This window comes from Schistocerca americana, chromosome 9 (genome assembly GCF_021461395.2).
Source record: "Schistocerca americana isolate TAMUIC-IGC-003095 chromosome 9, iqSchAmer2.1, whole genome shotgun sequence".
NCBI classification, from domain to species: Eukaryota; Metazoa; Arthropoda; class Insecta; order Orthoptera; family Acrididae; genus Schistocerca; species Schistocerca americana.
In genome coordinates this window covers 39,562,778-39,588,074 of record NC_060127.1, presented here as the reverse complement: position 1 = coordinate 39,588,074, position 25,297 = coordinate 39,562,778, and the positions used below count along the sequence as shown (strand labels likewise).

The 25,297-nt window shown below is 36.8% G+C and overlaps 1 protein-coding gene across 1 annotated transcript in view; it reads right to left on the bottom strand.

Moving 5' to 3' along the window:
- Positions 1 to 25,297, bottom strand: part of LOC124550601 (nuclear RNA export factor 1-like) — a 135,068-nt gene that overhangs the window by 35,277 nt on the left and 74,494 nt on the right. The window contains exon 10 of the mRNA XM_047125324.1: positions 7,886 to 8,115. Within this exon, the coding sequence (XP_046981280.1) occupies positions 7,886 to 8,115 (230 nt within the window). The remainder of the gene's footprint in view (positions 1 to 7,885; positions 8,116 to 25,297) is intronic.

Sequence of the window (25,297 nt, the reverse complement as noted above, 5' to 3'; positions counted from 1 at the left end):
GAAAACATTCTGTGCTAGGGTACTGCCTTGGTCTAGCCTACCAGCCACAGCTCTATCCCTTAATTTCCTTCAATTTATTTATCTATCCTTTCTTACTCCTTTCTCATGAGCTGAATATTTAAACTTATGCTACCTAGCTGCAATGACAGGTATTGCACATGTTCAGGTACATCTTTGTACACTGTTTGCAACCCATCTATGGTACCACTGAGTGTATTTATATTCTGGCACAATTGTGACTGCTCTTGCTGCATATCTGTCTGAGCCTCAGACACTTCCTTCACATTTTCCGCAAACTGTTCTTGTACCTCATCCACTAATTTCATTTTTTGGCTTAAATTATTTATATCTTGTGACAAATCAGTGAGAAATGATGTTTCTAGATCTTCCCCCACACTTACAAGTTTATCTGATAATTCATTTGAAAGATCAGCATACACATCTTTTGCCAAGTCATTGAACCGTTGTTATGTCAGTTTTGAAAGCATCAATAGTTTGCTTTAGCTGTTCAAGTAATTCCGTTTGTACATCTGTCTATTGTTTTGTAAAATCATTAAATTTTTCATCAATGCTTTGCTTAGGTGTTTGATTTTGCTCAATAAGATTATTAAATTTTTCATTTTGTTAGGAAAAATCATTAAATTTTTCATGAATACTTTGTTTGAGTGTTTGTTTTTCCTCTTCCTTAAACTTGTTCTTGAAATCATTGAAACTTTGCTTAAGTAACTATTGTAACATTTGCATCATGATCGGGGTTTCCGGTGTGTGCAGTGCACCCTGTCCAATCATGTTTGCATGAGGTGTAAGTGTGGCAGGCAAAGAATGATTTTACAAGTCTGCGCTGTCACATGCTACAGTTTCACCATGTGAAAAAATACTCCTTGAAGAAAACTGTTACCTTGTCTCATCTACTGTCATCATCGTATCATTTCAAATGGTAAAGAACTATCATCTGTGTCCATGTTAATTGAAAAATTTAATTGATCATCGTCACTGCGACTGACATTTTTAGTTTTGATTTCATTTGTTGCCATGTCCATGCTGGCGACATCTTGTGCCTGGCCATCCGATGGACTAACAACAATGTGCCTATCTTGTGTACTCATTTTTCTATAATTTTACAAAATGACAAAATACATGAATACTTCTAAAAATGGAATATTCTGTTTGTAATAGCGAAGATACCACTACGAAACCTATTCAGTGGTGCCTTACTGTATCCAAATACATTGTCCTTGTAACTCAATTGTATGCACACATTTCCCTCCTTCCAGAATTAATTCTCCAATTAATTATCTTTAACGTTTTGCACATCATGTGATTTCCATCCTTGTAATGATGACATAGAATTCCATTCATAAAACAAAGAAAGACAACAATTAATATAATAGCAGATTTACAAAACTGTATAATTATTGTAAATTATTACAAATGTGCTAACTTTCTCCAGATATCAACATGCTAGTACAGGTCGCCAGATGCATGATTAGGGAGAGGGATCGTGTGAATTGTTCAAAGCTGATAAGTTATGCTAATGCACATTTAGCCGCACCAGAAGTTGTAAGTCCAGAAATGCAGGCAGGTATGGGTGCATGAAGGTAAAGAAACATTGTGGCAGTTCTGGAACATTGATTAAAGATTAATTTCTTTCAGTTCTGCTGTGCCTCATCTCCCCAATGATGTACAACAATGCCAGAATGGCTGCATTGACTATTCTCTCTTCATGTTGATTTCTTCTCGGAAGAGGTCCATTAAAAATTATAAGTCCTCATTACATCAGTATGTGGAGATTTGAACATAGCTCGATAGTAGAATGAACACTTGTGGCTTTCGCACATTATAACTCTTAATTAACATAATATTGGGAGAATGCAAGTACATACGTTTCTATTGCATCAGCTCAAAAATCCAAGCGGTATTGAGATTGGTGAAGGAAAGGGGCGGGGGGGGGGGGGGGGGGGGGGGGGGGGGGGGGGGGGGGGGGGGGGGACACAATTGAGGTACATAAAAAAAAAATGATAAACAGCTTTCAATTTTCTGTCAGCTTACTCAGATATAATCATGCCTCTTTACAATATCTTTGCCATAAAGGGACGGCATGAATAAGAATAATTACAAATATTTATTTATACATGTAGGCCACTCGTGTCTGGCTTTGTCATGCTGAAGTAGAGGGACCTCTAGTGGCAGAAAATTGCAACTTGTGTCAGCAAAGAGGGAAAGTCGACTGAGTGATATACCTGAAATATAGTACCTCAACTAATATCGAGAACAGAATGACAAAATTGGAGGCACTACTTTTCAGCATCCCCTCATATTTTATCAATGAAGAGTGCAAATAAACTACACTGGCTGAATAATTTATTTTGACAGATTTCCCCTATATTTTGGAAGTATGAAATGATTGATGCAAAGAGAAAAGTGTTTCCACAAAGTTATGAGAGATGACACAGTAAGAGATTATTGGTTGTTGAATTATTAATATGGAAAAATCTGTCACGTAAAAGATTTATGAGAGTTTAAAATTCTAAGATATTTATTTAAAGGAAAGTGAGAAACAATACAGGGTGTCCCACTCAAACCTCCCTGCTTTCAAGCACCCATGAGAGAAAAACCACAGTAGATACGACAATGAAAAATGCACCACATTGTAGAGCATCTCAAATAATTTATATTCCCACATCAGAAGTGCCAAGTATCATCGCCAGAGTGCAGAATGGTAGTACGAAGTGAAAATGGTGACTCAACAGCAGTGCACACAGGCAGTAGTGTGGTTTGCAGAAACAAAATTACCGATGACTGTGCAGAGAAATTATTGTCGCGTGTATGAGGGTGATCCCCCTGATGTATAAACAATTAAGGAATGGTACAGGAAGTTTCTGGCAACAGGAAGTGCTCTGAAACATTCTGTTGGTCCACATTACGGAGTTTCAAAAGAGACGTTGGGGGACATCAGACAAACGTCAATTCATAAAGCATCTAGGCAACTTGATGTACCTCGATCAACATTGCATCATGTAGTTCACCAGCGTCTTCGTATGTGTGCTTACAAAGTGATAATTCTGCAACATCTGACGCCGATCGACAAACCACGCCGACAACAGTTTGTTGCAGATATGTTGCAGCATATTGATATTGATGCCAGCTTTGTGAAAAGATGTTTATCCTCAGATGAGGCAACCTTTCATCTACCAGGAACGGTTAATAGGCATAATGTTCGGATTTGAGGTTTGCAAAATCCGCATGTTGTCATTGAACATGTTTTGATAGCCCTAAACTAAACGTCTGGTGCGGGCTAATGCATGGCAGGATTGTTGGACCGTTCTTCTTTGCGGAACAAACAGTGAATGGGTCAGTGTATTTAGAAATGTTGAAGCTGTTTGTGTACCCTCAGATACAAGACTTGCAACCCAACATAATTTTTCAACAAGATGAATATCCACAGCATTGGTCAACGGCTGTTCTCAAGTTCCTGGATATGAAAGTTTCCAATCGTTGGATTGGATGCAGAGGACATACTGCCTGGCCACCACATTCACCCAGCATTACGCCGCCTGATTTCTTCGTGTGGGGATTCATAAGGACCATGTGTATGTGACCAATGGGGATGATATTCTGACGTTGCAATATCATGTCACCAATGCGATTGCAACAATAACAGAGGAAATGTTACAAAGAACTTGGCAAGAACTTGAATATAGACTTGATATTCTTCATGCTACGAATTGTTACCATGCGGAGGTGTACTGATAATAAATAAATAAATAAATTCTTTGAGATGCTCTACAATGTGGTGCATTTTTCATTGTTGTATCTACTGTGTTTTTTTCCTGGGTCTTTGAAATCAGGGAGGTTTCAGAGGGACACCCTGTATATCCTTTTTTTTTCTGTGGTATCTTTTCCCTTTTCAGCGACATGTCATGGCCACCACAATCGTCAGACTTGAATGCTTGTGGGGCTATTTGAAAGAATATGTCGATGTTATGTAGTGTAACATATCACTTTGATGAAGCGATGTGCTTGACGAATGATGATCACCACCATAAAATTTTTCTTTAAGTAATGAGTTAGCAGAGTATGCTGTTTAGAAGTGTGATATCTTTATGGGCATGTACACTGGAGTGGACAGACACAGCATATCTGCAAGCTGGGATGTCAATAGCTATCTCACTACATTTTGCGGTACCTGCTGTTTGAGCAGTTTATTCCCTGCTGTCAGGTCCTGCCTTGGAGATATGGTCTGTGACAAGGCAGAAGAATCACCGTGACAAACGTAATGGTGTTATGCAAACAGTAGAATCGGTTTCAGCTGTTAGTATTCTGTTAGATGCTTTTCTATTATTTGTGTACTGAATTCGATTCTGCTAGGTGGAACAGTCAGATTTTGACACTGTCCATATTGATGCATCTGTGGCATTCCAAGTAATGAGAATTCGGTATGAATGATTATTGTAAAAGGAGAGTGCAATATATGTCACATTTTTTCTGAGAGGTGTCATATATAATTTGAGAATTTGGATACTGGCTTGCCCTCTTCACTTCCAGTGATTACTCCAGCACATTGAGAAATGAAGTACAGCCGAGAGATATTGGTGAGTGTGAAGAAATATCAAAATGAGCAAATCTATGAAAGGGAGTTGTAGCTCCCAAGGAACTGTACATCATAACTCAATAATAATGACAGAGCACCACAGTTAACAAATTCCAAACTTTTTTTGTTGAAAGAAGGCATTAAAGAATAGGTGGATTTGACTGACCAACATCTGTTGGCCTGTGATAAGAGTAACTCCTAGCAGAGAGTTAGAAATTCTTTTTGAGAGAACAGCTGCCACCAGGATCACATAACTTTCAATGAGTGATTATGCAAACCAGAACGAAATTTTTCACTCTGCAGCGGAGTGTGTGCTGATATGAAACTTCCTGGCAGATTAAAACTGTGTGCCGGACCGAGACTTGAACTCGGGACCTTTGCCTTTCGCGGGCAAGTGCTCTATGCAAAACAAATTGAAAATGTTATCCTTCAATTTTGTATAAATAAAGGTGTTTTTCTCAAAAGTCAACATACTACTGCTCATTTGAAAATGATCTATTCCCTGCAGATCACCCTGTATAGTCCGCCTATAAACTCAAGAGAGAGCAGTGCTTTTGGCGGGGGATGTGGCGTTTTCCAGAAGTACTCTTCCCTGGCCTACAGGGGCACCCAAAACCGGTTGCATGTTACCTGACTAGCGTAGGGGTTTGGACTGCAGCGATATATATCGTTTCTGTTTGTGGGATCTTAGTTGCCAGTGTCAGGCAGTTAAATTTGTACACTTACTGATACATCTCGGTCTCTGGAAGTGATGGACAGTCGCCCTGCATTGCAAGAAAATGTGCAGAACACAAAGAAATGGAGGTGTTTGCGGAGTATCAAGCATTTGATCATCTCCAATGTTATTACAGCGTGTGTTAAAGAGGTGACACAAAAAGAACTGTTGGTTAATATTACCAGTCCCAATCGAAGGGCTGCAATTTATGCATATGTCAGACACACCACAATACGACACATAAGGAAGGAACACGAAAATAAACCGCATGGTTTACTGGAATCGCCACAAAAGAAAACGAATAATTTTGGGAGGAAACCCATTATTATAGACAGCTGGATCAAAAGATGGGTTTTTACCCAATGCACAGCTAATTTAGAAAGTGGTATGTGCAACATGAGATTACCATGGTCAAAAGAACTAAGAAAATTTTTCAAATTGGGTATCGACTAAAATAGTTCCGAATCTGTCACCAAACTGTGTTATCGTTATAGACAACGCTTCATATCACAACAAGGAGCATAACAAAGCTCAAACTAAGTCCCTGAATAAAAGGGAAATGACTGAATGGTGGAAGCTGATTTGTTAGTGATAAAAAAAAAAATTTGATTTAATTAAACACCATAAGCCGGAAGACAAAGTATTTGAAATTAATAAAGTACTTGAAGTCCATGGACATACTGTGCTCCAAGTTCCACCATACAACTGTGACATAAATCCAATTGAAAAAGCAAGGGCAAAACTCAAAAATTTCATCAGAGGAAGAAATATTATTGGAGATATTTGCATGACAAAGTTACTGCAGTTGATGAACAATTTTCTGAGTTTCCGTTTTTTATTCCAAACTAAATGACTGGAGTGCACACGGCCTCCACATGGAGAAACTTGAATGAGAGTACTGGGATAAGGATAATGATTATTGAAGACATACTAGATGACGTAGTTATTAATATAGAAAGAGACGATGATGACAATGACAATACTGACAGTGACACTGTTGATAATGACCTCTAAATTATGATGTATGTAAATAGGCAATGAATAATTTCTTAAAAAATACGTTGTGTATGCTTTCAAGCATGACTATGTTCATACACTATAAAGTTTCATGTGGTAGAAATGTACTACATGGTAGTATATATGTTAAACAGTTTTCCAAGATAAATACAGGCAAATGTGGTCCAAAACAATAAATACCATTATCACTAGTTGTACAAAACCAGTGCCCATTTAAGAACTTCATGGTAAAATTAATTGATTTTTCACTAATAGAATGAGATTCAATCACATAAAACCTTTGATGCTTATTGAACAGCAGCATTTGAACGTACTCTTTCATCAAATCTCTATCTCAGTTACTATTTGCCTGATTCTAAGACATACTGCTTAAAACATATACAACAATAGCTATCCTAAACACTGCTGAAATTTCCTTCGAAACGTGTACACCGATTCTGGACTTCTATGTAAACAAGGTGCATTCACATATTAGTTTTTATTTTTTGGTAAGTGCTTTATTTGTTAATCTACAGCAATGTTATCCTCTTCAAAATATTCCCCATTACATACTACACACTTATGCCAGTGCTTTTTCCAATTCCCAAAACACATTAGGAACTGTTTCTTCAGGATAGTTTGTAGGTCTCTTAACTATGCATTTTTAGTCTCATCCACATTGTAAAACCGCTGTCCTTTAAGGCCTGGCTTTGAAATTTTTATACCACTTGTATGCCCTTGTTTTACTAATAGCAGACTCATAAAAAGTAATATTTAACATTTCTAAAAATTTGATACACTTTATTCCATTCTTATAGCAAAATTTAAAACAGGTTCTCTAATCTATTTACAGGTATATACAAAGCAAATAATCATTAATACTACAAGAACGGATGTAATCTTTTTGACAGCTGACAATAGAGTAAATACCCAATATGCGTAACATTGTACTGATACTTTTCAGACACGTTTACGAAGACAATGACAAAAGAAGTAGTGCAAATCGGACTAATATAACATCCGAAATTATAAATTTCTCGTTGCTTTTCAAACACTCTTCATGTTGCAAGAACTGTTACATTTCGATGCAGCCCTTCACAGGAAACTTCTACCTTTTAGTACAAACACAAAGTAAGAAAAAGCCTTAAATTCTACAGATATATTGCATTTTATGGGGTTCATTTTATGAATAGCAGTAGAGTATCATACATTCACATGAACAGGCATTCGGCTCTATGTTTGCAGTAGAATCCTGGCTTCCGTTCCTATGTTAATATTATAATGTTGTGTCTTGGAAGAAGTTATCGTCTTTTGTATTCCTTATGTTCTTAACGCATTTATCTAAAAATAAATGCTGCCGGGACGTATCTGTACACGGCGTCGCCACAGATTTAAAGTTCATGCCACAGCAGGGCCGGTACTACATTGTGAAACAGCCTGTAGAAGTGCCTTGTGACATAGCTGGGTAGGCAGAGTGGGAACTCAGTCGCTCTTGAGTTTACTGACAGACTATATTCGTCCTCAGAATATACTCAAGGGGCCTGCAACAGGTAGTGAGAGAATAGTGGTGGATTTGCACTTACCCCTTACTGGTTGCTGTGCTCTGTCCAGCATAGTACGTGCTAGAGAGAGAGAAGTAGGCGTCCTCATGGTACAAGCCTTGAAGCCCCGTCCGAACCTCACCATCGTACAGGGTGAAAAAGTACTCGATGAACTGGTCGGCGAACTCACTCGAGTCACCGTGGCTGCTACAGAAAATGTAATTCGGACGCCACTGTGGTAAGCCTGGCATGTGCGGCACGTACGTCCCATCCTAAAGAGAGGATTGAACAGATATCCATGTCCTAAAATCATATAGTAGGGAAAAATCATTGTATAATTACTTTATCTCCCTAATATTATTATACAAACATTTACTATAAAACCAGATTTACCATTATCCTATCTTCCACAAGCTTTGATGTTTTTCCAGTATTGGAGCAGGTAGTCAAGTTTAGGGACGCTTTCTGGAAATGGACAGAGGAGATCTCCTGGTAAAATGCTTCACTCGTTACTCCTCTAGCAATATAAGAGTTTCTCCACTGTTGTTTCATGATAACACACTTATCTTGTAGTGATGGGCTTTTCTTTCCTCATACAGGGTGTCCTGGGAGGAATGGTCAATACTCAGGGAGACAACAGGAACAATCATTTGAAGCAAAAAACTTCATATGTACCTATGCCCTAGTTTGAATGGTGTCTGATATAGAACACAAGTAGCCAAGGTACGCTGCAGTTGCACATTACACCACCTTCAAACCTGCCTTCTCTTAACAGTCACACAAGGCTCTATTCTTAATCCTGTTTTTCTGTTCTTTGTTAATGATTTGCCTATCAGTGTCAACATTTAATCAGTTCTTTTTGCAGATGGTACATCTAGGGAACCCCACAAAAAAGGCAAAGAAACAGTATATAGAAGTTATTACATGCCAATACTGACCAACACATCTGAAACACGGGTAATGAAGAAAAGAAATGTCAGCAGATTAAATGCAAGTGGAATGAAGTTCCTCAGAAGTAGGACAGGATAACAAGGAGAGAGAGGATGAGGAAGGAAGGGGCAAGGGAAATAGTGAAAGAGAAACTCTTACACAGCCGGATAGAAACATCAAGTCTAAGATAGTATGGGCACTTAAAGAGAATGGGAGACTAGAGGATTCCCAAGACGATACATGAAATGGAGATGTGGAGGAAATGACCTAGAGGAAGATCAAGGGATAGATGCCTGAAAGGTGTAGAGGAGTCTTTCGAAGAAGAAGAAAAAGGAAAAAAAGAAAAAGGCGAGGACTGGACCAGAGTGAACACAGAAAGATGGTGGGGAAACGACTAGATGGTAAGGCTTGTGTTCCACAGAGACTCAGCCTGAGACTGGAAACTATTCAAGAAGAAGAAGAAGAAGAAGAAGAAGAAGAAGAAGATGATGATGATGATGATGCAGGTTGGCTGGGCAAGACTTATATACGTGCATAAAGCCCAAAGACAAATGTACATTAAATGTATTCTATCTCGGAAACCATTCGGCACAGGGCATACACTCATATGAAATTTTTTGTTTCAAATTAGGGTTTTTGTGATATCCCTGAATATTGATCATTCCTCCTGAGATACACTGTATACACCTACACAGACTAACCTATGTCCTATGTCTTCGCATGCATACTCCAATGCAATCCATTTTCATCTTTATGTAAAATTTTTCTCAGTATGATAACCCACATATACAGACATGTGGCAAGATTGAAACGGATGTAGATAGAACAATAATTAAATATAATTTACTTACCTTTGAAGCAGTGTATACTTGTTTAGGGTGGCTATCATAAATCAATAACTTGATACATTTATTCTGATTGTTCTTTTTATTTATATTCGTCAGGTGCAAAACATCATTACAAATACCTTCACATGTAGCTAACGCCACTCACATAGCAACTTGTATGGAAACCAGTGTCATTTTTCACACCAGGAAGTGCTCAACCAAACAAATACTGTTCTCAGATAGTGGACCACCACATACTGAACCTCAAACAGTGTTTTTGGAATACTGACCGATCAAATACTGCACCTCAGTTACAAGTCTGTGATCCATTCATAAAATTTTCAAAAACAAGAAAGTCAAATTCCATTGATGGCAGGTGACAAAAGTCAAGGGATAGCGATATGCACATACGCAGATGGTGGTAATATCACATACACAGGATATAAAAGGGAGGTGGAGCTGTCATTTGTACTCAGGTGATTCATGTAAAAAGGTTTCTGAAGAGATAATGGACACACGACGGGAATTAACGGGCTTTCAAAGTGGAATGGTAGCTGGAGTTAGATGCTTGGGACATCCCATTTTGTAAATCATTAGGGAATTCAATATTCCGAGGTCCACAGAGTCTGGAGTGTGCCGAGAATATATTTCAGGCAGTAACTCTCACAACAGACAATGCAATAGTTGACGGCGTTCACTTAACGACCGAGAGCAACAGCCTTTGCAAAGAGTGTCGGTGCTACGAAATAAATGCAGGGCATACGACAAACGTATCACTTAGGACTTAGGACAAAATTTGGAATTAATGAGCTATGGCAGTAGATGACCAATGCAAGTGTCTTTGCTAGCAGCCTGCAGCGTCTCTCCTGGGCTTGTGACCATATCGGTTCAACACTAGATGACTGGAAAACAATTCATGTGAATTGTTTGGCCATCCAGATTACATAACATTTATGGGACATAATTGGCAGGTCAGTTTGTGCACAAAAACCTGCACTGGCATGATGACCATAGAGACAGCATGGCTCAATATTTCTGCAGGGGATCACAAGTCGAGTTGCACTACACTGGGCAAAAGAAAGTCTGACATGATATTAGGAGGTATCCTACGACTTTGTCATCTCAGTGTAATTACAATTAACACTGCTAATTTACAGAGAGTTACAGACTTCTTGTGGTACTTTTGGTGTTTAAATCTCGATCTCAAATCTGAAAGTACAACTGTTTATGAATTTCAAAAAACAGTTAATGAAGTACATAACTGTTGGTCAACACTTTGGAGATCAGCCACTTAGAAAAATATTGGGGCCACGAAACCATGCATTTATGCCGTTATCTTAAGTGTTACGGGTACATAATATGTAGCTGATATATCTTCGAGAGTAATGCGTGCTAAAACGAGGACCAGACTCAAGATTTATTCTTCACATATACTTTTAGTTTTTTCATAGGTTATAAATTTTAAAATAAAACTGACGGACAGTGCAGTTATCCTCCAACAAAAAAGGTGCAAGGTGAGTTACTGAGCAATTTCTTCCACTTTAGCTTCCAAAATTTCTTGCTCACTCAACGAACATGATGTAGCAGAATTACAGCAAACTGCAAAACCTCACAAGTAAATGCACGAAATTACATCAGTGTAATCAGACATTAGCTCACCCAGTTGCAACAGTAGCTGTTACATTCACTAGTCTTTCTTTCAGAATAATTCTAGAAACTGACAACAGAAACCAGCACCAGTCAGTTATATTGGTAACTAATTAATTTCAAAATTAACATTTTCAGAAGGTAATTCTGTACAAACAAATCTTCAAATAGCATCTTTATTATTCCTGAAAGTTGATGTGTAAGCTATTGTAACAAGAGCCTTTTACAGTATTCACGATAACTTATTAATAAAAGTCAACTATTACAAGAACTGATACTAGTACAAAATAAATATAAATCATACAGAAATCACTTAATTGTAGCTGCATGTAGTAAAATGATGCATCTTTTATTAGTAAAATAATGTTAAGTACAAAAAATAAACATGGTATCAGGTTATTTACTAATTGGGAATCGCGTTCTGCAATACTACCCAACAACATTGGCAGCTGCATTACGATTCCTCTCACTCTCTCTCTCTCTCTCTCTCTCTCTCTCTCTCTCTCTCTCTCTCTCACACACACACACACACACACACATACACACACACACACACACACACACACACACACACACACACATCCTACCATACCCCTGGCTGCCCCTGCTGCTGCACTACTGGTACCTGCTTTCACAGGTACCTTTCTCTTTGGTTGGGATCCCGTATTCCTGCTGGGTACTTCAACTGTTGTTTTACAAGGGACATCAGCTTTCTCCTTTGTAACCCTGCCCACACTGTGCAGAGACTTATGTACCCAGTTTACACCCTCCCCTGTGTTTAGTCCCCAACGGTCAGTGTTGCACCCAAGTATCGATATTGTTGTCCTGCTGTGGTGCTATCAGATCCCATCTTGTACTATTTGAGAAGGTGATTAGTTGACTCTTCTCTGCATCTGACAACATCCCATGTATCTAGATTTTACCTGTCTTCAATGCAATGCAAACAGATTGAGTGCTGTGAAAATTTTGGCCTACTTACTAACCCTTCCGAGGCCAGACCGGTAGTATTCTCAAAACAGATAATGCAAACAAATTTCAAAATACAATAGCATTACTTTTGAAGAAGTGTCAACAATCGGACACACAAATAGGATTTTGGTCAAGAATGTGACTCCAAGCAAGAGGAAAACTCTACAATTAACAGCCCAGGTAACAGTTCATCAAAATGGGAAAATTCTTAATGAGTCAGATCTCGGTTTGCAACTGAGAACCTGAATGCTTGGGTGTCACATATTCTCCATTGTCCTTGACGGGTATGGAAGTTGGACCTTTGACTCTAGCACTGAAAAACATATTAAGGCCTCTGAAATGTCATTGCATTCAGAATAAATTTTCACTCTGCAGCACAGTATGCACAGATTTGAAACTTACTGCAATACTAAAATGGTGTGGCAAACCACGACTCTGTCTTCTGGGGGCAAATGCTCCACCGGCTGTGCTATCTGGGCACGACTCATGACCTGCCTTACTTCTGCCAGCACCCATCTGCTGCTTTTGCTGCTTCACAGAATTTCTGCAGCACACCTTGTGCAATGAGTGCTCCTGGGAGAAAAGACACTGCAGAGAAATGGCTGTGCTATCTAGGGGATTGTTTCCAGAATGAATTTTCCCTCTATAGAGAGATTGCGCTGATCGTATTGTCATCTCTTCTGTATACTCTGCAGGTTGAAAATATCAAAGTGTATTGAAGATAACACAGAACTACATAAGAAGACGTACTGGTGCACTGTCAAGATCAGGGCTAGCTACGTAGATTGCCAAACTTCACCGGCCTATGCATGACAAATTTCTGTGCAGGGGGATGAAGTGTGCTTTGTGCTACTGCCTGTCTTATAGAGATACAACAGAATTTTTTAAAATTTATTTTCTGGTTTAAGTGAAATTATTTTCTTTTATCTTTAAGAGCAGATATAATAGTAAGCCTATGAAATGTATTATTTGTAGACAAGTAAGAGAGAAATGCTTATGTATGAAAAATATAAAAGCCTAGATTTGGAAGTTAGAATTTTGGAGGTATGCGTAGAATGACAGGATTGTCTCTGTACATTAATACTCATACTTTGTCTGACATCCTTCAGCTCTCACTTCCTTCTTCACCTTTCCTCCTCCTGGCCTTGTACTGTTAAAGCATGCACATTAATGTGTTTGCACAATAACAACCACAAAACTGATATCACACACTGTGTAATACTTTCTTACTCTGTACTAATAATGCCCTTTGTATGCTATTAACATGTGTTTTTTCTGCAAAGGTGGGCGAGTCTTACATTATACGAATGGAAATAACCCACTTGAGCAAAGTTTGCTTGGCCACCATTCCATCTGTCTCACTGAGACAGCTACAGATTGTAGTAATTATTCAAAACCTGCTTGTCATTTCATTTGTGAAGTCCAATTTGCCAGTGTAAACAAACTAACACACTTGAGGTGTTCAAAAGTTCTCACTGTCATAAAAATACGAAACCAATCTAGTTTTTCCACTAATACTTAATATTTCTTGCAACATTAGTATTGTTCAACTACTTGTCAGTTTAACTCTCTGGCATTGGAGAGTGAAAGTCTCTGCACAATGCCACATGCTTCAGCTTGCGAAAGTTCATTTATATTTAAGTTACCTCATTGTGATCTTCAGCTCAGATTATACTGTGGACCCGAATTGTTTCATATTCTTCTTACCTGAAGAATAACTGTAACTCAATACTTACTAAAAACCATGAGGTGGCAACTCCAACCTTTAAATACATCACATATTAGGTGATAAGTATCTTGTTACAGAAGACTTTTTGGGTAATGAATGACAAGCACTTTTTCAGTATGTTCATATACGCATTATTGATATAAACTTCTGGTCGATGGTATTCCTTGACGGCATGGCTGGTGTAGAAGACACTTCGTTGCCTTTGACTACTTTGCATGTCTAGACTCCAAGTATGTCTTCAACTCTTTTGGAATGACACGAAGACCGTGCGGAACACCTTAAGCATATAATAAAATACACAAAAGAGGACTTGTCCCCTAATAAATCTTCTTACACAATAATTAAAACTTTATATTCGAAATGCTTATTCTGTATAACAAAAATGCATATAATTCTACTAATAAAGCTTGTTCATTTATATTCAAAATTAGTGCAAGGTTTACTTCCACTCAATGAAATAATCTATTTCCAAACTCTGGCTACATAACATCTGGAAAATCTTGTACCTTCATAAGCTGTTGTTTACCCCATGAAATACAAATTCTGCCAGGATCAGAGTTGAAAGTAAAATGATTAGTATTTGCATTTCAATAAGTCTCTTCTCCTTTCTGGAATTTCAAAAACAACAACTGTGTAAAGTAAACAAAGTCAGGTTACTATTTGTTGAGCTCAGTCCTCCAATTACTGCAGTTTCGCTTACGAATATTTTTAGAACTAAAAATCAGCACCAATAGTAGCTTAGCAATCTTTTATTCTTCTATCATACATTCATAACAATACTCTCTCTCATTTGTGAATATTGATGAACTTTTATTGTATACAGGTGAGTAAAAACATTCAGCAGCAGCTATGGTGTTACTGAAGTTTTACATCAATTATTCTTTGTTCTTCATTCATACTGTTTTATCACCCATGCAGTGACACAGAGATTGCATACTATGAGGTCCTGTTTAGTACTCTGTACGGTACTGGTAACTCCATGCAGCATCTGCTGTGACATAAGGACTTCTGTTGCCTTCCTTAACAGGTATAATTTTATTAGTTTGGCCCAGCATTCCAACACCATTCCTCCTCAGCCTCTAGACACGTCATGGCCAACAGGTCTCACAGATTACAGGGAATGATGAGATACAATGCAATGTGGACTCCAATGTTTGTACCTCAACTTTCTGACATATCTCAAAGGATCTCAGGATTTTTCTAACAAAGCAATTTATAGTCTTAAAGTAGTAATATTTGTTCATACACATACACTTTTTGGGCTGAAATGGGCATATCCTACATGTACATGCCAGGTTATTAAATTAATGCTATTTTATGGGATGCTTAGTAACTAGCTATGCGAATTGTGTTCCCATCAAACAGTAATCCTTTGTAAAGTTTCCAAATGTCTTTTGTATCAATATGACTTTGGCATAAGGCATCAATATACAGCCATAAGTGATCGTCCTTGCATTGTTCACTTTCTAAGTTTTTACAAAAATTTTCACGTCTTTCTTGTATATATTTACTTTTCGAAAACAAACAGCAAATTTGATTCTTTCCTATACGTTTTGGTTTGACTGAAGACCTATAGGCAGTCAAGACAGTGCATCGGGTAGTATATTATCTTTCCCCTTTACATATTTAATAAGAAAGCAAAATTCCTGTAGAGATAGAGAGCCCACTGTGTTAGCCTACTGTGTTGAAGTTCGCTCTTACATAGAAATGTCAATGTGCTACGGTCTGTATGTATTGCTGTCTCAGATACCACTAGTAGGTATTTAAATTTCTTGAATGCCCACACTGCTGATAATGTTTCTTTTTCTGTAATTCTATAATTTCACTCATTTTATGTCAGCAATCTACTGGCAAAAGCTATTGGTTTTCGCTCTAATGTATGATCAGTCACATATTCTTGGAATACGTGATAGCCGAACCCATAATCTGATGCATCCACCACCGTATGGAAAGGAATGGAAAAATTTGGGTGAACCAATAGTTGACTGTAACCAATGCTGCTTTTATTTTTGAAAATTCTTCAAGACAATTTATATCACATCTCCACATTGTGTTCTGTTTTATTTACCTCCCCAGACTTGGTGCATTAAGTACTGAATTGGGAATGACTTTTCTGTAGAATCCTACCATACCTGAAAATGATTTGAGTTGTTTTTTATTAGTAGGTTCTGGGCAATTCATGGTCACATCTAATCTGTGTGGATATAGCTTAATCTGCATAGTATTTACAATGTGTCCCAAGAATTTCACCTCTTTTCAACCAAATTACAATTTTGACAATTTAATGGTGACACCTTGGGAACCTAACCTCCTTAAAAATTCATTCAAAGTTTGCAGGTTTTCTTCACATTCTGTGGATATTACAAATACATCATCAACACATAACAACACTTCCCTTTTTAGCTCGTTTCCCAATACTTTATGCAAAGGTCTTATGAAAACAGACTGATAAATTTAGAGCAAATGGCAGCACTTTGAATTAATAAGACCTTCCTTCAAACAGAAATGCTGTAAACTTCAGCGAATCTTCATGCAGGGCAATCTACTAATAACCCAACATGAGATCCATTGTGCTGAGGTATTTTAATCCATCAAACTTTGCAAGCAGTTCCTCTGTTTAAGGGGTCTCATGTCCCTCAGGCTCTATAATTCTATTTACAGTTCATGCATCCAACACTATACATACATTAACATCTGGTTTTTAACAAAAACTAATGGACTGTTATAACAGCTATCGGACATTTCTGTAATATTCCATTGTAACATTCTTTCAGTTTCTTTTTTAACTAATGGCTTTGTCAATACTGGTATGGATGTAAAATGAATTGTGTGCTTTAATTTTCAACCTTCCCTAATAATACCTGGGGACGTTGAAAATACTGTTATATGTTTACATAATAAAGAAATCATATCTTCCTTTTCCTCAATGCTTAGATTCTTTGATTTGTTGATGTTATCAGTTATGTCTGTCTCATTCACTTGTACCATGTCTGCCCCTGATTGGTGCCCGTCATTCTATTCTAATACAGCTTCTGTCAATAAAGCGAGTAGCTTTGATCACAATGAATGACAGCCAAGTCATCTTGTTGCCTGTATGGGAACGTTACTGTCCAAGTTTACCGATATGCTGCTGTCCAACAACCAGTTTATGCCTAAAATCATATGTACCTTTAAATCTTCCTTAAATACATTGCTTGTTGAAAAGTGTATGTGTTTAATGTAAATTTGATACACAATTCTGCATGTACTGGTTTTCTTGTCATACCTGTCATCCCAGTTATCTTTATTCCTGTGACTGGTAGCCAAGGAAATGCATTTAACAAATTATTTTGCTGTAAGAAATAGTTATCGACTACTGATATGTCACTATCAGAGTCTAAAATAACTTCAACAGTTGTTATTTACAATGCATGTCAATGTTGGTTTCATCTATTCTTTTTTGTGTACTTCATGTAATAAGACATCTGTTAAACTCTGCTTGTAATCGTACCTAATTAAGCTGGAACAGATTTGTTGAGGCTCATTTTCTATTGTTTCAGAGGACTGAGCCTCCACCTCGAAGCGTATTAATTTTTCTTCTCTGTAGTACGTGTATTGTTAAATGCGTTATTACTATAATTTCTGTTATTGTTCCTGTTTCTGTATCTATTCCCTGAATGGTTATAATCATATCCATTATGTACCCTGTTTCCTTTATTCGTAGCACTCTCCCTGGTGGTGTGAGATGCTCTCTAACATTACTTTGTTAATTATTATTGTGATATTGTTGCCTGTGTGTCATCTTTCTGATTGCCTTTCCACTGTGTCCAATTATTCTGGATATTCCAATAAGTTGTTCACTTTTTCCAGTCCTTCCATAACAAATGGCTCTGAGCACTATGGGACTTAACATCTGAGGGCATCAGTCCCCTAGAACTTAGAACTACTTAAACCTAACTAACCTAAGGACATCACACACATCCATGCCCAAGGCAGGATTCGAACTAGTGACCGTAGCGATCGCGCGGTTCCAGACTGAAGGGCCTAGAACCCCTCGGCCACTCCGGCCGGCTCCTTCCATAACAATTTGTCCCTTACAAACCTTGGTAATCAGCTAATGACAACTTCTAACAAATGTTCTTCACTTATGGGATAGTCTAGATATTTTACTTTGTTAAGATGCCATTCCACAAAATCTCTATGCCCTTCCATGAACTTCTGTTGCACGGTTTTGATGCTAAAAATTCTAATCTCAGTTTCTTTTGGGCTCCCTCACTCCAATACTTAGAATTAAATGCTGTTTCAAAATCACTATGTCTTGTGAATTTTTCTAGCTTTAACATACCCCACTGTGCAGCATCACCCATCAAAAAACTTATCACAAGTTGTATCCTATTAAAATCTGACCAGGAATTGGGTAACACACTCTTAAGTGGCTTTAGAAATAAAATAGGGTGAACATTGCATGAAGGTGAAAACTGACTGGTAGCAGAAGATTGATTTATTTATTTATAAACAAACCTATTGTATCTGCAGTCGCAGGCTTTCAAAAACCATTTAAAATGGATCAAATCAGATTATTAGTGCCAAGCCAGGCAATGAAAGCTATATATAAATACAAAAACCTCAAAATGAAAGTACTAAAAACAGTTGCACACATAAGATTCAACAAGCACTGTCAACAACTAAGCATAATTCCAAAATATATAAAAGTGAAAATATGTTCTAGCAGCAACATAGCAAAACTTATAAAACACAAAGCAGAAAAACTATGGCTGAAAACCGAAATAAGGCAGTACCATAAGAAGGACTTACTAAACAGAAAGCTACTCAACATGCAGATAGAAGCAGCAAGCAACATGGAATCTACAGTTTATGACAGCATTTGCAGGCATATCCAGGATGTAGTTGACAAGGAGTACTTGACCATTTGCAACACACATAACAAGAAACTACAGACCTTAAAGACATCCAAACAAGACAAGAGATCCAACCTTGAGATAACTGACAAAAGCACACACACATTTTACAGTAGAATGGTGAACAACACTGACATAAAGTTCAACCAAAGAGAAAACAATCTACTCCAAAAAGGACTAAAATACAATGCAAAACTTAACCTCAACAACCATACACTGAAACAGGTTATAGCTGCAACTAAAAGTGCAGAAGATGCTGCAAAATTAAATTCAAATACAAAAGCAGCAATAGGTCACAAAGTAAGCAAGCTTCTTGAGAAAGAAATGAATAAAGATAAGTTTAGATCTAAATATACAATAAATGATATAAAAACTTTAAAATCTATAAATAATAAACTGAAAAACAACCAATTCATAGTTGTAAAGTCAGACAAAAGCAATACATTAATTGTGATGAGAGAAAAAGAATACATAGACAAAACAAATGAATTCTTTGCTACTAATAACATTCAGCACATTGAAAAAGGCCCCACCAAACAATTCCAAAGTAAAACTAGGGAACAATTAAAGAACACACATTTCCTGTTGAAAGAAACTGAAAAGAAATACCTTACATGTATGAATGCAAAAGCACCACGCCTAAGAGCACTGCCAGAAATACACAAAAATGGAAACCCAATACGTCTCGTGGTCAACTCTATAAATAACCCAGCACACAAACTGTCACAAAAACTGAATAACATATCGATGAAAAATTATACATATGAAACAACATATTCCATAAAAAACAGCATGATGCTAGCCAAAGAACTAAGAACCAGAAAGCTCTCCCAAGATGCACAGTTTATTTCACTTGACATCACCAACCTTTATTCAAACATACCCATACAAGAAGCTCTAATAGTAATACAAAAGAACATTATGCAACACAAGAAACTTTCATACACAGAAATTGTTGAATTTATGGAACTCCTTCAGCTAACCCTAAGTTACAACTACTTTACCTTTAATGACAACATTTATAAGCAACCAGATGGCCTAGCAATGTATATCTGGTACCATAGCTGACATATACATACATCACTTAGAACAAAAATTATTTGACAGCCAAGAACCTTGCCTCAAGAAAATAGAATTTTATAGGAGATATGTAGATGACACACTACTGTGAAAGGAGATACCAAAGACATCACAGACATTCTTAATCATTTCAATAATCTAAATGAGAAAATCAAATTTACAGTGGAACATGAGCAAAATAAAAGTATCAACTTTCTGGACCTAAATATTACAAGACACAACAACACATGCACATTCAAAATTTATAGGAATAACACAATGACTGACACCACAATCCCTGCAACCTCATGTCACCCAAATATCCATAAACATGCAGCATACAGGTGGGCAACAAAAATACCATTGAACCAAGAAAATATGCAACAAGAAATAAACACAGTGAAAAAGATTGCAGTTGCCAATGGTTACAATGCTTCCATGGTTGACACAATCTTAGACAAAGTGAAGAAAAACCCAGGTACAAACTGCACCACAGAAGAAAAAGAGAAAAACAAATGTATATCTAGAATTCCATACACAGGCAATGTATGACAGAAGACTGCAAATATTTTCAAAAATCACAGAGTAAAAATTGGGATTTTCTACAATAATAAATTACACCAAAAACTAGTACATAATGTAAAGTGTAATCATGATCCATATTCAGACTCTGGAATATACAAGGTAACATGCCAGGAATGCTCCAAGTTCTACGTAGGACAAACAGGCCGAAATATCAACACCAGGTACACAGAGCACATTAGAGCAAACACACACAACAAACACACTACATCAGCAATAGCAACACACATACATAATACAGGACACCCATTTGGAAAAATAGAGCAAAATGTCAAAGTACTCCACCGACTAAATAAAGGACATAAAATGGATTTGCTTGAAGAACTGGAGATATATTCACATTACAGAAAATATGAAGATAAAACATTAAATGAAAAACTTGAAAGTGAATTTCTTCAGATGTTTCGATAATATACTTAAATAAAAATAGTAAAACATAGAAATAAGCACAATAGTAAAATCAATATAAGCAATTCATGAGCCAAATTGTTAAGATAAATAACCTCTGTACAAAAGCATATCATAATCTGTGGAAGACCTATAATGTTATCTCTGTGGACTACCTGTAAGATCTTTGTAACTGTTTTGTTTATATAAGATATTTTTGATGTGTAAAGTGTACAACATGTTGTGTGTGATGTTAAGTGTGTGTGAGACTCTACACAAATGGACCATTAGAAAACTGTAAGTATAAATTCTTCTAAATTTTAGCCACTAACCTCACAAAAAGAATTGATACCCAACTAAAAATCATGTGTTTCTTATGTATTACAGTAAAAGTCAACAAAATGAAGCAGACACACACACACACACACACACACACACACACACACACACACACACACACACACACTGACATCAAAAGAAATAGCTTAATATACACCAAAAAAACGCACTTGAAAATGGGAATTATTTCTCGAAACGCATCATGCGAATAGTAAAATAAAGAAAAAATCCTGACTGGTAGCAGAAGATTTATTTATTTATAAACAAACCTATTAAAACTTGGGGAATTTGTGATTGAATCCATTGCTTAGTGTTGCAGTAAAGTCATCACAGTTATTAGCTGCTGTCCTGTTATTTAATAACAAGTCTTCTACCTCTTTTCTAAGTTCTTTCTCTGTCTCCTCTAAGCTCAAAGAGTTATTTTGTATACCATCATTAGTGTTTGAACGCAAAATATCGTCATCGTGAACGGCTGGTTCTTCCAACACTGCAGATGTAGTCTTTGTAGAGGTAGATTTGTTGTCTACCAATTCTGTATTATGAACATTCTTACCACTCAGCTTTTGTATCCTTGGTTCCAATTCATTAATTATTGCAGCAAAACATCACTTTCTTTTTTCGTCTAGGTATGCAACATTGTTTCAGTACTCGTCAGTTCTTTTTCTAATATGTCAATTCTCCGCACTAATTTATCATTCTCTGCTTTGATAGTATGTATGTGCTCCAAGTACTGTCTAGTTTAGTTTCCACTATTTCTAAGTACCCATCTATTTCGGACACATGACCAAAACCCATTTTCATCTTGTTTCCAATGTATCCTACTATTAAGTTGGGTGGTAAATGCATAAAATCTGGTTTCTAAATTTGTGTGTCTATGGTTTTGTGTCAGTCTGTTTTCTTCATGTGTGAACTTGTCATCCATATGCGTAACTGCAGTATTTAAGTGAGCTAACTGCTGTACAACCAACTGCATTAACTCTTCCATAGTCATGCTGTTATCTATGTATAGCATCATATTATTTTCAAACTAAACAAATTTAAATCTATCTCATGTATTAATGTGGATGTACTGAACTATATACAGTGTAAGACGTCTTAATCCTGCAATGGGTGTAAGTACATTCACTACAATGGTCTAGTTTTTTTTATTTACTATATGTAATAGTACAGTTATAGAACATTTGAACACCACAGTGATCTGACTGTAAGCAACTGTATGCACAGAAAATGTTGCAATCAAATTATTGTACTAGTAATTCACTTTAATTTTTCTGATAAAAAGAAGACAGGAGGGGGGATCAAAACTAACAGAGTTATGGCATTTTGCGACTCGTGGATGGCTGCTGTTTGGTTTTATCTGCTGCTGGTGATATCAGCATGCTGTCTCGCGGCAGTTCATCGAACTTCGACCTGTTGGACAGCCTTCTATGCTCTGAACAACATGTAGGGCCATTCATCATGGATGCTCCAATTATCCGTATATGGGTGGATTTAGTTGTAATTCTGTGGTTGTATAGTTTCTTAGTAACTGAATTCCAATCATGATGATGTAAATTACAATACACAGAAAAATCAGTTATATTGTTCAAATCTGTTTAATTTCACTTTTTGTGCTTTTGGCTGTATTGATTCTTGATGTTTCAGCATTGCACAGTTGTTTGTATTGGCCCTTGAATAGTAACTTTAGCTCTGATTACTAGTTACCAACACCTATTACTTTGTTAAAATCGTTACTCCTGGAAAGAAGAACATACAGTTTGGCTATTTCCATATAGTCTTGTTAATGGTGGCTTCTTGTACCAACAATTTAACTTTCGTGCTCAGATCTTCCTTACTGGTGTTAAATCTTGCCTTTCTACCCAGTTTTTGGTTTGATGTACCAATATTACTTAATCGTCCTCCAGTTCATTTCACACCAGGGACGCCACATGCAAGGGTTTACTTATATTTTAAGTTGCCTCGTTGTTATCTTCAGCTGGGAGTAATCTGCGAACCCCTGGCTTGTTAAATATTCTTCTTACCTTTAGACTAACTTAATTTCTACTAAAAATCAAGACTTGGCAACTGTGGTCTTTTAAGGCTTTTATTGAACCTTTAAATACAGCACATATTAGATGATAAGTATCTTGTTGCAGAAGACCTTTAAGGTAATGAATAACAAGCATTTTTTCAATATGTACATACATACATTTTTGATATAAACTTCTGGTCACTGGTATTCCTTGACAGCATGACTGGTGCAGAAGAGACTTTTCTGCCTTTGACTACTTTGCACGTGAAGACTCAAAGTACGCCTTCAACTCTTTTGGAACGGCACAGTGACCAGATGGTATAAATCATGCAAATAATACAACACACAAAACAGTACTTGTTCCCTAACATATCTTCTTACGTGATAATTAAAACTTTACATTCAGGATGATTACACAGGCCAACGAAATTTTTTTTTTATATATATATATATATATATATATATATATATATATATATATATATATATATGAACTTTGTAGATTTTTATGAGCTGAATTCAAATCTAGCCTTAGTTTTATCACCCACAGTTTTCAAGCAATATGCTTTTTATTACATAGCATAAAAACCCTATGCTGTATGGTACACAGGGAAATTAATGGAACGCTTTGTTACAACATAAGTATGGTTTATATTTACAATAAGCTACTTAAAACAATGATGTGTGTTAATAGAGGTTTCACTTGTCAGCTGAAATTGGTTTGTATTTTCTTTCTCTTTTTTCTTTGAAGCTTCTTGTGTAGCTTTTTCTATGATGAGTCGCTTGCTGAACTTCTCGGGGAAGTAGCCCCCCCCCCCCCCCCAATCATGTTGCTGTTCCAGAGGCCTTGCGTGCGTTTTTCCATCACTAGTTTTGGATGAATCAATAAACAGCCTCCAGTCTTCCTTTTTGGAATGTCTGAGCAGTACACTAAATCAGCTTCTTCGTGAAAAAACTTGGAAAATTGCTGCTCTCTCTTTCTATACATGTATATGCTGGTTCCAACTGTCAATAAGTTCTTTTCTTTTAATCTAGAGACAATCAATTCGCTTTTTGTTTCGTTACGCCCAGATCCCTACACAAATCGTTAAGCTCAGTCTGGGTAAACAATTTGGGCTCTAGACTTTCCGTTTTACAATGGAATTCATCATCATCTGGTTCATCTAAATCAGACTGTACATCAGAAAATGCTTTTGTTGGAATACAATTTAAATTCATCTGGTGGTTCAGGAACCAGCAAATCTACACCATGCCCTACTGGTCAGATGGCGGACGGAAGGTTAGGGTAGCTTATTACCTTCTTGTTTTTCGAATTACGACCAATAATATCAACACTGAAAAGTAGCAATCATCGGAATGATTTTTTGGCTCCCTCCATATCATAGGAACAGCAAATCTAAAGGTTTTTTCCTCCTTTTTGGACCATTTTCTCAGATCTTCAACATACACATAACATACCTTATGCGGCACCCAAGATTTATATTGATCACCAAGTTTGGATCCAAAGTATGATAGATAAACCTTTATCCCAAAGTCTGTAATGTTTCTTTGGTGTTTCTTAATCACAAATTCACCACAAAGATAACAAAAACTGTCAGCAGAGTTTTTACAACCACGATTAGACATTGTATCGAGCACATGTACAGGGAACGGGAAAGTGAGGTTAGGTTGACAGTAAACAAAATATCATCTGTTAACACAAAAATAGAATCGACCTCTTTTTTTGCCAGCAAATGTTTTTCAGCAGTGCTATCAATGTCATTTACATTCATTACACCTCCTTTTAAAATTATTTTAACCATATATAAGCTGTTAAATTCTTTAAAAAATCACTTAATTTAATAAACTTAACTGTAAAATGTAAAGAAATGGTGGGCGATACAGTTATCATATTTGGATTTCCCACCCTAAAAAACATAAGAATAAGGTATTTTCAGCAAAAAAGGTTTTCCATCGTTGGCCTATGTTATTCTGAGTAACAAAACTGAACATAATTCAACTAATAAAGCTTGTTCATTTACATTCAAAATCAGTGCGAGATTTCACTTCCCCCAATGAAATAATTTATTTCCAAAC